Source organism: Sinohyriopsis cumingii, chromosome 6 (assembly GCF_028554795.1).
Source record: "Sinohyriopsis cumingii isolate HCF-2022 chromosome 6, ASM2855479v2, whole genome shotgun sequence".
Classification (NCBI taxonomy): Eukaryota; Metazoa; Mollusca; class Bivalvia; order Unionida; family Unionidae; genus Sinohyriopsis; species Sinohyriopsis cumingii.
The window spans coordinates 116536676-116551791 of NC_142966.1; the positions used below are offsets into that span (position 1 = coordinate 116536676).

The window sequence follows — 15116 nt, forward strand, 5'->3', positions numbered from 1 at the left end:
ACACTGTAATTTTCCAGGTGTCATGCATTTTACAAACACTGTAATTCTCCAGATGTGTCATGCATCTTTATAAACACTGTAATTTTCCACATGTGTCATGCATCTTTATAAACACTGTAATTTTCCATATGCCACATTAATTAAACTGGTTATTTTAAATGTTTTTCACATTTGAATTCATTGGTTAATTGATTGCATTCTACTCAGATTAAACACCAAGTGAGAAGTGCATGTCCTCACTTGAGCTTAATTTAAAATCAAAGGGGTCTATCACAAGTAGTACAGCTTGGAAATGTCTGATTAAAATTCAACAACCAAAAATGACTTTACTTGTTCATTCTTCCACTGTAAATAATAAATGTCAACATCTAAATATTCCAGGCATAAGCTAATATTCTAATTCTTTTTTTTTTAAATGCCACCATAAATCTTAATATTTCACAATAGTCGTTGGTGGGATTTATACTGCTGGTACGAAAATGCTGATTTTAAAACACAGACTTTCCAAGGATGAAATAAAATCAGCAAGAAAAGTTGCAAAGCACAGTTGTTTTTACCAAAATAATTCTGGCGAACAGCAGCTTTTTTCCCACTGAATTTCCTTATGAGATTGATGCTGTTGGTTTTTATCACTACTTGCAATATCACCAGATACACAACAATGTGGTCAGCCTCCCACCCCACCTCTTTTTATTCAAGAAATTGTTATACTAGTCTTAAAGGTCCATCTCATTCTCTGAGTCAATACTTGAGGTAAACTGTCATTCCTCAAGGCCTCCTCTTAAGCATCCAGTACATATAACTAATGTAATGAGCACATGGTGTTTGCAGTACACACAGGATTGTCACTGTGTTGACACATACCATTTTTGGCCTAGGTCTGCTTATTCAAAGGATGCCATTACAGCTGCAATATACACAAAGTACTAGATGTAGGCACGCTTTATAGCATATTTCAAAGCACACCACAACATTCAATTTCGACCACACATCGTTTGAACTAGTCCAAACCACACTCACACTGGAGCAAAGGTCAGTCCATTTTTTCTGCCTATACCACCCTCTTACTAGTAGAAAAAACAAGCTGACAATCTCTCTTTTTGAAGCAGCTCTCGAATCTCCTAGAGTATGGAAATTCGATAGGTGGCAACCTGACTATTCTTGGAGATTTCAACTTTCACTTTGACTGTCCCGGAATGCCAAACACATTAAAACTCATACATTCCATTAATGTTTTCAACCTCAAACAGGCAGTTAACCAACCCACCCATAAACATAGTCACATTTTAGACTGGATTCTTCATAGACCTAATGATAACATTCTATGGTCCTCCCTGGTATCCCATGAATTTGCATCAGATCACCTCTGCATTATATGCCATCTTGACGTATCAGTCCCTAACCCTCCACCTTTATCTGCTACTAGAAACCTCTGTATGATAAATAGAACCAAACTAATGCATGACATCCAAGAAAACCTAACAACCTGCTTACCTCCTACCGCAGAACAACTCGATAACTGCTTGTGTTCATTGCTCGACAAACATGCCCCAGCTACCAAGTACAGAGTATCAATTCAAAAGAGTTCTCCATGGTAGAGCAGTGTTAGGGACCAGCTTCGCACTGCTAAAAGACATCACCGTAAAGCTGAAAGGCTTTGGCTTTCCACTAGACTCACTATTCATAAGCAAATCTATGAAGTCGCTAAGAAGAATGTCACAAATATAGTCCATGCAATGAAATCAGCCCACTACACTACTAAGATCATGGAAAGATCCAGCTGCAAAGAGCTCTTTGAGATTACTAACAAGCTAATGTCAAGGAACAAATCTACACCACTTCCAACTACCTTCTCTCCAGTCGACCTTCCGGACATGTTTGCAAATTTCTTCCATGACAAAGTACAAACCATAAGAGATAAGCTTGACACCACAATTTCAACTGACTCGTCATCACCATACAGTTGGGATACAGAATTTGAGTGGCAACCATTAGCAGCATTTGAACCTGTCTCTATGGATTTCGTACGTACAATCCTAATGAGAGTGCACCAAAGTCATGTGAACTTGATCCAATTCCAACATCACTGCTGCTTGAGTGCTTAGATCCAGTATTGCCTTCACTAACTTATGTTATTAACACCTCTCTCTCATCAGGGGAATTCCCATCATTTTTCAAAACTGCCAATGTAACGCCTCTGCTGAAAAAACCAACACTAGACTATAATGATTTAAAGAACTACCACCCAGTTTCTAATCTCCCATTCATATAAAAAAATTTAGAAAAGGTTGTTCTATCCCAGCTTGTATCTCATCTGAATTCAGTCTTTTTAGCAACGTACAATCTGCATATTGCCCTTGCCACAGGGCTAAAACTACTCTTCTAAAAGTAGTTAATGACATTCTCTCTGCGTTGGATAGCGGAAATTTTACAGCCCTCACCCTCCCTGATTTGTCTGCAGCATTTGACACAATAGACCATGATATATTACTTCACCATCTCCAGCATGTATTTGGCATTCATGATACAGCCTTACTATGGTTCAAGTCCTACATGGTCAACAGGACACAAATTGTATCTGCAAATGGAATACACTCCAGCCCAGTTGATCTATGTTGTGGTGTTCCACAGGGGTCTGTTCTTGGACCTGTTCTCTTCATTCTATACACTCAGCTGCTCTCAAGTGTCATAGATCATCATCTATTGTCTCACCAATTGTATGCTGATGACACCCAAATATACAAATCCAGCCACCCAACTGAAGTTGATGCTACCATCCAATGTGTAGATAGGTGCATTTCTGATGTGAAATCATGGATGACATGTAACAAGCTGCAGATGAATGATGATAAAATTGAGGCCATTCTGATTACAACACTAAGACTTTCTCATTCACATCCTTTACATCAAACAATAAATATCAGAAACACCAACATTAAATTCACACATTAGTACTTTCAAGACTGGACTATTGTAACTCAGTTCTGTCTGGTTCATCTCAATATCTACTCCAAAAACTTCAAAATACAGCTGCTCAGATCATACTTAGAGTACCACGATCAGAGCACACCTCCCCACTGCTCTGTACCCTACACTGGCTATCCATTCGATCCAGAAACAAACACAACATTTGTTCTCTGTGCTACGTTTCACTGACAGACTCTAGTCCAATACACACGTGTACACGCCAGCAAGATACTTACACTCCTCTTCTGACAATTGTATACTCATTATTCCCACTATGAAAACAAAGTCATATGGACAGCTTTCTTTTGCATACCAGGGCCCAGTAACATGAAATGAATTGCCCACTGAACTTAGACATAAAGACACAGTGATCACATTCAAGAGTGCTTACAAAACTCACTTATTTCGACTGCAAGAACAAACTTAAAGACCTAATAATGTTTCCTACCTTAAATATTCTCAGCATGTTTTTTTTAATGTTTTCTATTTTCATGGTGTTCGTTTTTGTAATCATATCATTATGTGTTTTTTTATCTTATTGGTGTATGTTGTAAAGTGTTTAGAGCTTCTAAAGATTAGGCACTATACAAAGTCCTCATTATTATTATTATTATTATTATTAGTATTATTATTATTATATGCATGGTACATGAAAAATCAACAAAGAACAAAAACCTGATGATATCTACAAATGGAATTCATATTTCCCAAGAATATTGTAATGGTTGGCATACAGAATTTGATTTTATCATTCTTGGTATTGGATGTGAATTAAGTCAATTGTCTCAAAAATTTCAACAAAAATTGTCAGGTGGTTGTATACAGGTAGTCATGCTTATTGGGTCAAATATGATAATTTGCACTGAAATTTGGATCATTTTGATATGGCACCATGTAAACTGGTGGTGGTAGAAGTTTAATTATAACTTGAGTATTTGCTTTGTTAATTAACAAATATTAACATTACTTTATAAATGTTTTTTAGATGTATATTGTTAACATATTATCATTTGATGATAATGTGTACAAAGTAATTAGTCTGCTATGCAAAACTTAAGTCACACTTTTTTTATTAATAATAATAATAATAATAATAATAATAATTAATAATAATAATAATAATAAAATCTGTTCACATTGTTACCTATGTTTTATATTCCTTAATATTTCTACTTCAACTTCTGTGATTATAATTTTAGAATTAATTATCAATGTTATTTTTCACTTTATCTTTATGACAGTGCAACTCTCGACACTCAACCTTCTCACAAAGTAGTGCCCCATTAGTATGAAGTGCCTTAAACACCACCTCAACCGCACTTACTTAAACATAATACTTAACCAATGTATAGCTTGTGAATGAACAGACAAATATGGGGCAGATGATTTCCTTCCAAGCAGAGAAAAAAGATAATACCTATCTATATGAAGTACAGTCTGTCCAATCCTTGAGCAAGCTGCAGCAAATATACTTTCTGGCATCCCTGAAGAAAAACAAAACAACAGTCAGATGTACTTTATTTAAAAACAACCTGATACTGAACAACGTTTAATGTGCTAAGCCATACTGATATTACAGGGATGGAAAAATCAAGTGCTCAGCAAAGCCCTGGACAACCATTTTTTAGCTTCAGGCAACCAAGGTTCTCAAAGCTTGTATCTGACCAGACAACTATGCCAAAACATGGGCTTTTCCCAGTGCTAAGAAACCACTGAGTAAAAAAATATTACAAGAAGTTCAACAATGGTTAGATATCAGAATTTAAGTGTGTGCAGGTGTGAAACAAAAAATATAAGAGCTGACCTTAAATATGCTGCAAACATCTTAAATCTGCTTACTCCAAGTGTTGGGTTTCTTTTGTATTGTTTTTTGTTGGTCATAACACCTGAAAAAAGCCATCCCATACTTGGCCTTAAGCTATGAACTGTTGAAGCACTTCCAGTCCCAATTAGATTGGTTCTGTCAGGTCACTCTAATGTGTTGATAGAATGCATAACATAGTATTGTTTTGGGGTATTTTATTTTTAAAAACAAATTGTTTCAATTATCAAAACTATAATTTGAACTATGAAAATTTTGGATTAAACTTTATCTTTTTTTGGACAACCAGACTGCCCTCAAGAATTTTGAAAATTCTCTGCCCCTGCATTAGTTGAAAATGAGGAACTCAGACCGTAAAAGTAATTATAATTCTGCTGAAGGAGGCAACTAAATGTATGTACATGTGTATCAATTTGTCTTTAAGGGTTCTTAACAAACTATTTCTAAGTTCCCAGCTGAAACATTATAGTAAAAGCAAAAATGACATAAATAACCAAATTTTTTGGATAATCAAAATATATGTTTCATTCTTACAATAGACAAATAAGAAAAAAGTCAACAAAATAGATTATGTCATAGGGTATTGCTAAATGAAACATACAGTAGCTTCCTTAGAGGTTCTGGAAGCAGATTTTGACACATTTCTGTGAGTTGAAGAATTGACCTAACCTTATTGGTCAATTAAAAAGCCCTGAATATCAAAGGGTTACAATACTTACTTAAATTTGAATGTCACAGCAATATTTTATAAAATATATTAATTAGAATTTGTCCCATGTTAAACGATGGAGAACTATCTTAATATCAGAACAAAATAGTATGTGGACTTACCAACAGTATAACTGTCTTCAAAGACACAAAAGAATTCAAAATTGTTACAAAAATGGGAAATGGGCTACTATTATACACAGGATAAAATTCCAATTATTGTCTATGTAGTTTAGATCAATTTAAAGTTATCAATATACATGTTAAATAAAACATTCTGTCAAACATATTTATTGTCAAAATCGTCACTGTGGTATAGTTTTCTGTTTGTTCAGAACATGATGGTTGGTCACAAACACAGTTTTAAAAGTTCTTATGAAATGTCTCTAATTTCCATCAGAAGTCTCTACTCACTGCCCGTTCTGGATTACATAAAACATATGTTTCCAGGTAAATTCCACTGGATCTGTACCATTAATAGAAGGACTGGTAATGGAGGATGGGGTAGTTGACTCGATAAAGTTTAATTTCTGCTCAAAGTTTGCTGTCATGCTATATATAAGTTTCAACAACCCTGCACCTAAGCTCCACCAAAGCTAACTGTCAACTTTTCAACTAAAATTTGCTGAAGAAAGACATAAATTCATATTATTTTCAGAACTAAAAAATCTGATAGCCTGATCAGGGTTCATGCAGAATTCTGAATGATAAATTCAAAGACCTTTCCCAAATTTTCAAAGACTATAAACATAGATTTCCAAGACCTATTTTTACTAACATTTTGTATACAAGTTATGTTATATGAGAAAATAACGAACACAAAATACTACAATACAGTTTAATGATGAAATGAAACTGAATGGGTCATCAAAAGAAAGAAACCAGGAAAACTTGACTACATTCAAATCTAACAACCTTGGACAATTTTTTCTGTGATTATGGAAAGAAATTAAAATGCCTGGGTTTATTTCCATTTTCAAAGACTTTTAAAGACCTCAGGGTAATCTGCTCAATTTTCCCAAACTTTCAAGGCCTTGAAAATGCTACCTCAGTTTTCACAAACTGTCAAAGACCTTTAAAGACCACATGAACCCTGCTGATGCCAATGGTCCTTCTAAATCTAGATTGGGATCCTCTTGTATTATAACTGAGCTGCTAGTCAGGCCTCTCCAAAAAGAAATGTATCTAGCTTGCCTAAAACAAGCCTTAAATCCACAAACAAAATGCTCATTTTTATTCTGAAGTTCTTGAAAGACACTGGTCAATTATCAATACTCAGCTCCCTGCTGGACCCCTCTATAGAATAGTTTTGTTTCATTCCACACAATGAACAAAAGCTACAAAGTGACGCATGTGATTAATGAAAAGGGAACTGTAATATTTCTGTTTTCCATATTTCACTGGTTACCTATAATAAGCAGTAACTTATACTGTATGAATAACAATAAGCTGTCCCATATTCATATTGACCTGGTAACATATGGCTAATTAAATATATTGAGTAGCACCTATGTAATTGTTTGACAATTAGGGCACTGGCAACTTACAAAAGCTACTTATACAACTCATACAATCTTTTTCCACCTAAGAGAACTGAGATCATAACATTATATTTAAATCCATTTGGTTCAAAACGTTAGCAGCCATTGATTCTATTGATATAGAGCAAGTGTTTTCTATTATTGTAACATGTCCACAGTACTACCACATAAACTAATTTTGAAACTGAAGCAATTGTAATGTGTTTTGATGTCGACTAACATTGTTACGAAAGTAAAATTTTCAGGAATATTTCACACAACTGACAACTAAAATAACTACACTTTTCTACAAAGTAAAGTTATAATGTTTTAGTCAGACTTTACTTACTGTGATGCCTTTTATCTAATAAATTCAAATTCTCACAAAAGAAAGTTGAAATATTATTTTTATTATTTTTTAATGAAATGAATAAAAAATATATGATGCCTATTGGAACTGTAAGCAACGGTTTGTTTTGTTCAAGAAACATATCCCCAACATCAACCTACTTGAACTTACTTCGGCATACCTCGACTACCGTCACATTGCAACAAATTCAAATGTATGTCAATCGAACGTGAAAATGCATCCATCTGCAAGTGTCATATTTTCATTCCTCCAGGATAAAGACAGCCCAGTAAGTATAATACACATAAATTAGTGGAAAAATGTCGATATAGGCTGCCAAAAGTGAGATATTCCTGAAACTTTGATTACTCATTTCGATGTCAACAACATCGGAACACACTATACAAGGCCGTTATTTGGATAGTAAGACTTAGCACCTCAACAAAATCAAAATGTGCTATGTCTTACATGTAGGACTAGATTACACCCTACCCTATTCCTCCATTAACAACCCATCTCATTATGGCCTAAATCCTTGTGGTAAATATTCAAGACCAAAAGAAGAGAAATTTTTCAGCCAATCGTTTCTTGTTTAAATAAGTTTCTCTAAAATTGCCAATAATCAACACATAATACGAAAAGATGTGCCTACCGAAAGTATGGGACTCATCATTAGACAGTATTGTAAAGTGCTTAAAAACTCTTATATAACACATTGTGTTATATGACAACGTTATTAAAATATATAATGTATATGAAAGAGATTTTATCTTAGTTCAAGTTAGTGATTTTTTTTTTAAATTAACGCAATACCAGTGCCAAGAACGATCACATCAAATTCTGAAGGAAGATCGGCAGCCATTTTGAATATATGTATGAACTAATTTGCAGTACAAGATTCCTATACAATATCGGTTAATTAATTAAACAAATTTTAACCAATTTTGCGTAGATGACGACAGTTTTTATTAAAGTGTTATTTAGTCTCCAAAACTATGAAAATATTAAGAAATAAAATATTAAGCTACTCGTTTCTATTAATAACTTGAAATACAAATCTATGGCTACCTATCTGAAATCGAAAGCGGAGGTGATGGGAGGTAGACTAATTGTTTGCGAGATATTAGTATGATTAGTAAGGGACACACAGTACTAATTTAGCTCATAAAATAAATTCGTGGAAACACCATCAAAATTAAATATCCATGTCTTTCAATTTTTAAATACTCATGACCGAACGTATAGAACCAACGTTGGTATTAGTCCCGTTTACGTGAGAAGTCGCATTACAAACATTAAATATTTTCGAGGGGGTGGAGTTTGTTTTGGTGATATTTTCATTTTATTTCTTATAAGAAGTGTGTAAATAGTAAAAAGTTAATATCAAACCGTATGTTGTGTATGATGAGTACCTTTAGTTTAAATCTAGAATGAATCGACGAGACACACTTCCAATGCATTATTATGTTTTTCTTTTTTTAAGTTTGTAAATGATGTCATCCTCTTGCACACAGAACTAAAGCAATATTTAAATTAAACTGTATTTCAAATTTGATTTTACAACAAGGTCAATCACAAAACCATTAAGTATGTTATGGTCCATTGAACTCTGTTTTGACTTGGTAGGTGATGTCCTCGTACTGTGGAATCATGCCCTCTGCTGGTAAAAGATTCCTTCCACTGTATCAGAGGTTCTCATAACATGCTTGAGTATGCATAATCACACCTACCCATAATAGTATTGTATATACAAGGGTGTGGTATTATATGGAAGAAGAATTACAGCCATATGAACTCAGGGTTGGCAAACCAAGCCTAACTCCCTGTATATGAGATAGCTAGATTATTGACAATAGCTTAGTTGACCATAGTCTTATCCACAAAGTTAAATTGTTTATGGTTGATTGAATTGAATGTACCCAAGAAGAAGAAGCATAATATAATCAATTTCATTGGCTGATAGAAATGTGTTACTGATTTTGAATAGTCTTGGCACTTTTTGAGAACAGTTTATGATCATAGATAGAAAATATAAAAGAGGGAAGTTAAAATCTTCAGCAAAAACACTGCTGCATTTATTCAGTGTACATGGAGGGGAATAAAATCATGTAAATGGTCAAAAGTAATGGAATTGTTATTCATGAAAGTCTCAAAGATGGGGTAGCTTTTAATGTGTTTGGGTTTTCTTAATAAACAGAAAAAATGGAAATCTGCAGCCACCGTTTTTTGGCAAGTACCTCATTTTTTTATTGACACTGCAGAATGCATTGAATATTTATCATCTACCACAAATATATATAAAATAGGGTTTTAATATTAGTATAGGAATTTTTCTTTCTTTCTCATTCAAGTAAAACATACTTGGGACCCAGGGAACAAGCTTTTATAGTGGAGTATTCACCCATAGATGCAATTGGGAATTTTATTTCATTTTCATATGAACTCTTTGAGAAATCTGTACCCTGGCATATATATTCACAAAAATGCATTCACTGGATACTGTGTATGTTTAAATGGAATGGCCATGACAAATTCTTGCTTTGGGTCATAAAACCAGGCTAGTTATAGGTGCATGAAGACTTATTTGACAATAATGATACAGTGTGACCCTGGTATAGCACATTCCATTACAACATGAATTTGGATATATGATGATCGTATTGTGGCTCCTGAAATTTCATATACATGTACTCTTCTCATACACAAAAAGAATGTGTTCTTTTTTTTTTAAATTGTGTAAAACGTTTATTATCATGTTGGGCAAGAGATGATATACGAAATATGAGACAGTCATGGCATAGCTCCTGAAATTTTATATGTATTTTTCTCATACATGAAAAAATATTTTTTCTTCTTAAAAACATGAAAAATAACAAAAAGTTTATTCAGGAATCACACAAGGCTTCAACAGTGTTGCAAATTGCGATTTTGTTCTTCTTATTGGTGACAAAACTTAACCATCTGGTGATTATTTTTTTGTGACAACAATGTTTACTGTTTAGACTTGTATATACAAGTTCAGGTTTGGATTGGTGAAATTCAAAGGTACCATGAAAGGAAGCCTCAAACTTGGATGTAAAATTGCACAGGAATCTATGTATTGTTACGTAAAAAAATCCTTTGTTCATATTGACAACTCATCTTAACAGCGCATTGTTATATCAGAATCCACTTATGTTGACATCTGGTCTGATTACTGAATGCTGTGATACACTCAAATAGTCATGCTACAGGACTAGCCACAATTGACTCACCTTTGAAGGTTTGAACAGGAATGACTACAATCGATCCAAAATGATTTTTAAAATTTTTTTAAATATTGTACCCAGAAAAAATGGTAATGCTGAAACTTCAAAGAAAAGTGATTACCTTTGAAGTACTGATCACTCTCTATAAATACTAAGCATATGAATTTTTGTTTTAGTCTCAATCAATATTCTACAATTATTTGATGTTGCTACCACAATAACAAGCAGGCATTTGTCTGGTTCTCTAAAGTTGTCTATTAGTGTTAACTTCAATAACACATGCACCTTTCATCAAAGCATGGAATCTGATGGATTGCTGCATATTTCAATGCGAGTGGAACAGGTTATTTTGTTGTGAAAGTTTCCAAGCTTCCTTTTTGCAGGACAAAAGTTTATGCTTATGATTGTTGCTAACAATGGTATAAAATGCAAATTAAATTTCAAGTCTTTTGAAACCATTGATGTCTGGCCATCAAGTTGATTGAAAGTGGGGGCTTTTCAAAGATGTTCATTTAACCTTTTAATATGTTCACATTTCAATTTCCCTATGAATAGCCTCATTACCTGGGCAGTCTCAGCAAGATGATAGCTGTCTCCAGCTGATGAAAATTTAGGACAATTTAGGCACATGTACATGTAGCATGTAAACAGCTATAACTATATGCTATTGGCAAGAATATTGTAGTGAATTGTTTGATTGTTGATAATTGTATACAGTTCAAATGAGGACTATCATTTTTTTAATGTTATTTGTATTTTCTAAAAGGATGTGACTGATACATTAATTCTTAACATTGGAGGTGTTTGAAAATAAAGCTTCTTGTCCCATCATGATTTGAACTGGGGTTTCCTGGCATACAAAACCAGTGTGCTAACCACTGGACTACCACTTCCTTAAGTTCAAGTGCTAAAGTCTTGAAATGTGTGAGTGTAGAAAATAAATTCTCAATAACCTTAAGACATGCCTTTGTTTTATTTTGTTTTTTTATGAAATAGAGATCATGAATGTATTTTTTTACTCTGTGAGCAAATGTGTAATTTGACCATTACAATTAACAGAGGATGCATAAATTGAACAGAAAAAAATAGTTTTAATAATGTAATAAATAATGTAGTTTTTGATAGTTAAGTATTTTAATTTTAAAAATAATGTAATTGTGGAATAGCTTATCTACAACAATTGTCTGACAAAATATCATCCAAAAGAGACAGTATTATTTATCTTGACACCATTATAATTTAATATTGATATTATGTACTAGATAGTTTTGATTGGGGTTGGGGTTGAGGAAAGGGGGTAAATGTAGTTTTTAGCACATGATTGGCCATATATGTCAGTGAGTATAATTGTTGAAGGAAGAGCCTGAGAAGAATCACCAGCCCACAGAAGCTACAGGCAAGCTTTCTAACATATCCACAATGGTCAAGCCAAGACGCAAACCCAATCCAACAGATTTGAGATCTGAATGATCTGCAAAGGCAAGTGCCTTAGATTACTCAGCTACCCAGGCCTTAGATAGTTTTGGAGGAGGTTAAACTGCTATGTTAGGGGACTATTTTAAAATCTATTTTAATGTCAAGATTGCATCCCCTATGCAGATCAAAAGATTTCCATTCTTGGGCATATCTACCACAAACATTTTGTGCTGCTTCATTTCTCTCACCATTATCAGCGTAATTTTGCTGTGTTCCATTTATAGGTATGAAAACCTAGAGAACGATGACAAGGTTGGGAAAGGCTCAGTTTGGAGTCAGCACCTTTTTTGCTGCCAGTCATCCAAATGACAAGTGTGGTGCCAATGGACTGCCACTGACACCAAACTCTATCAAAATCCTAGGAAGATTTCAATATCTTACCACACTTGAGCACACCAGTATATGTAAATACCTAGATATTGTCAGGGGAAAACATGGTAAATAGCTCAATATTACTTTTTTATCTCATGCTTTAATGTCCAGTATATTGTAATACCATCGTTTGGTCATTGTTCATCCATTATTTTGTTTGTTACCCTATGTCATAGTATACGATTGCACCATCATAAAATTTGGTGTTTTATCCCACATTTTATTGGTGGTTTTATTCTATAATGTATTGATCATATGTTGGGTTGGAGAATTACCTGTAATTTGTCTTTGAAAATTATTCATGGAAAGTAACATTTTGTGTCACTTACCTGCATACAATTTTGAAAAGAAGATGAAAAAAATCAATATTTTAACTTTAAATATTCCAAGAAACTGTTTTAGATTTAATATCATTTCTCATGATTGTATTTTTCATTTATAGGGAGTATTTCTCATGATTGTATTTTTCATTTATAGAGAGGATCATTGTTGTCTCAGAGTACTACACTAAAAATTTGTCTCAAGAATTAAACACAGGAACATTTTCAGAGTAAGTATGTATAATGGTTACTATTATGCAATAACTGAAATTATTTTGTTTAGGGATGGTTTACGTTTTTTTCCCCATTTTTTCCCCAAGTACACGAGAAAAGAGAACATTTTAAGTAGGTCCAAATTGTGTATAGCCAATCTCATATGTAATCCATGCTATCATGTTCTTTTTTGCAGCAAGCACTATCATTGACTTAGGTAATTGTGCTAGTCAGTCCATAATCTTGTTATGGCATGTTAACTACCTGAGTTTATGTATTTACTATAGGTACATTTCGATGATTATGATTATTTCACAACATTCATATTGTTATAGTAAATTTGCATCAGTTCAGTTTTTACAAGTGGATATCAACTCAATCTGGTCATGGACTTTAGTGCATCTTATGGGTTTTATAGCACCCCTTACTGACTTTATTTGCCCTGTCAGTTGACAAATTAAAGAAATAGATGGGAGAAACTCCAGCACTATAAACCTGACAATGGCCAATTTTATACCTTTAACTATGCAAACTTTTTAGTAGTAACATTGCCTGTGGTATTTATCAATGACCTAGCAAGAAAGACAATGTGCATATTTAAAAAAACAGGTTTTAGATTTCTTAGACAGTCTCTCATCCCTGACAATATCCCTGATAGTCTCCCATCCCTGACAACGACAGATCGTACATCAGAAAAATTGCCTAGCTACAACATGTATTGACTACATGCAGAAATGTACATAGTATTCTACATCAGTTGGTTATATTTGAAGTTCTTTCTCAGTAAATAATATTTCATACACATGTTCTTTGTACTGGTTATTAATGTGTCATAGCTTTCCCTTTTTATTTCCACACTGTTTCCAAGTGCCCCTTTAGTCAGTTATTGAAAGCAGTGTACAAATAAAAAATTACTTTATATACTCATGTAAAGCTCATTTGCATATAAGTTGTCCCTGCACCCCCTCCCCAATGGAATAGGTAAAAACTTTAAAAAGTGCATGACCCACACATAAGTGCATCTATAAGTCAACGATGACATCACAGGATGCATGCAGTAAGTTCCAAATGCATTTATTTAGTAAAACTACATTACTGAAATAAAATATTACCTTCAAGCCTAATGAAAATGAATGTACAAACATCAAGTTGTATATTGAAAGTCAAACATAATACTAAAAATTTTAGTCTTAAAAATGTTAAAATATAATTTAAGTAATAAAATATTCAAACTAAAATCCTGAATTATAAAAATTCTTTAATTTAGAATCCTTCAAAATCTGGCTCATTATCTGAATAGCCAAATAGTTTATGAAAATCAGCTTCTGTTATGGGTGTGCTGTCATCGTAGATGTCATCATTGTCATCAGTCATCTGTTAGTATTGTCATTCCGCTTCTCCTTCTAGTTATCTGAATCAAATATGGCATCATCTTTAGTTCCATCCATGGCATTGCTGATAAAGCACTTTCAAAAGATTTCAAAATCATTTCCAATGGAATCTAGTCCCATGCATCTTTGAGCCACCAGGTTGATGTCCATCCTTATGAAATTTATACCTTGTAAGACCACAATCTTTTGTAATCTATCCTAAAACAGCTTGTTTAGGCAGACATTAAGAGGTAAAACTGATGTTTGATATTCAGGTATTACAGCCAATGTAGTTTTATTTTTCTTTGCAACCATTTTGACCTCATCAGTCTTGTGTGCTCAGAACATGTCCCAGACAAGCATTTAAGGTTTCTTAGGAAGTGCACCTGGTCTCTTGTTCCAGACTTTCTCTATCCATTCAAACCATTCCTCTTTTGTCCATCCTTCCCATTCGATGTGCACAAGCAATGACACCAGCAGGAAATTTAATGCTTCTTGTCACATGCTTTTTGACGGAGTCTTCCAGTTAAAATGATGACAGTAGGCAGCTTTGAACCATCAACTAAACAGGCCAAAACAATTATGAAATGTGTTTCTTTTCATAACCAGTCGTTTTAGCATAATAATTTTCTTACCAACAACATTGACTATTTTGTTGCTTGGAAGGTCAAAGGTCATAGGCATCTCATCAGTATTTCCAGTCATCAGTATTTGCAATCCTTCGAATGAGCACTCTTTTCTGTGGTGGATG

The 15116-nt window shown here is 33.7% G+C and overlaps 2 protein-coding genes across 5 annotated transcripts in view; one reads left to right on the forward strand and one right to left on the reverse strand.

Annotated features, from left to right (window-relative positions):
• LOC149797801 (rab proteins geranylgeranyltransferase component A 2-like) overlaps positions 1-8228 on the reverse strand; it is a 59686-nt gene extending 51458 nt beyond the window's left edge. The window contains exons 1-2 of the mRNA XM_089962776.1: positions 8180-8228; positions 4385-4451 (exon numbers count right to left, since the gene is read on the reverse strand). Coding sequence (XP_089818902.1) covers positions 4385-4451; positions 8180-8228 — 116 coding nt within the window. The remainder of the gene's footprint in view (positions 1-4384; positions 4452-8179) is intronic.
• The window catches only part of LOC149797800 (TBC domain-containing protein kinase-like protein), a 185784-nt gene that overhangs the window by 81955 nt on the left and 88713 nt on the right, over positions 1-15116 (forward strand). The window contains exons 1-3 of one of the 4 annotated variants that reach the window (XM_089962772.1): positions 8425-8501; positions 12315-12527; positions 12940-13012. In XM_089962772.1, coding sequence (XP_089818898.1) covers positions 12335-12527; positions 12940-13012 — 266 coding nt within the window. In that variant the 5' untranslated portion in view covers positions 8425-8501; positions 12315-12334. Of the gene's footprint in view, positions 1-8424; positions 8516-12314; positions 12528-12939; positions 13013-15116 lie in introns of those variants that run through there. The other 3 variants (XM_089962773.1, XM_089962775.1, XM_089962774.1) reach the window with 3 other exon arrangements.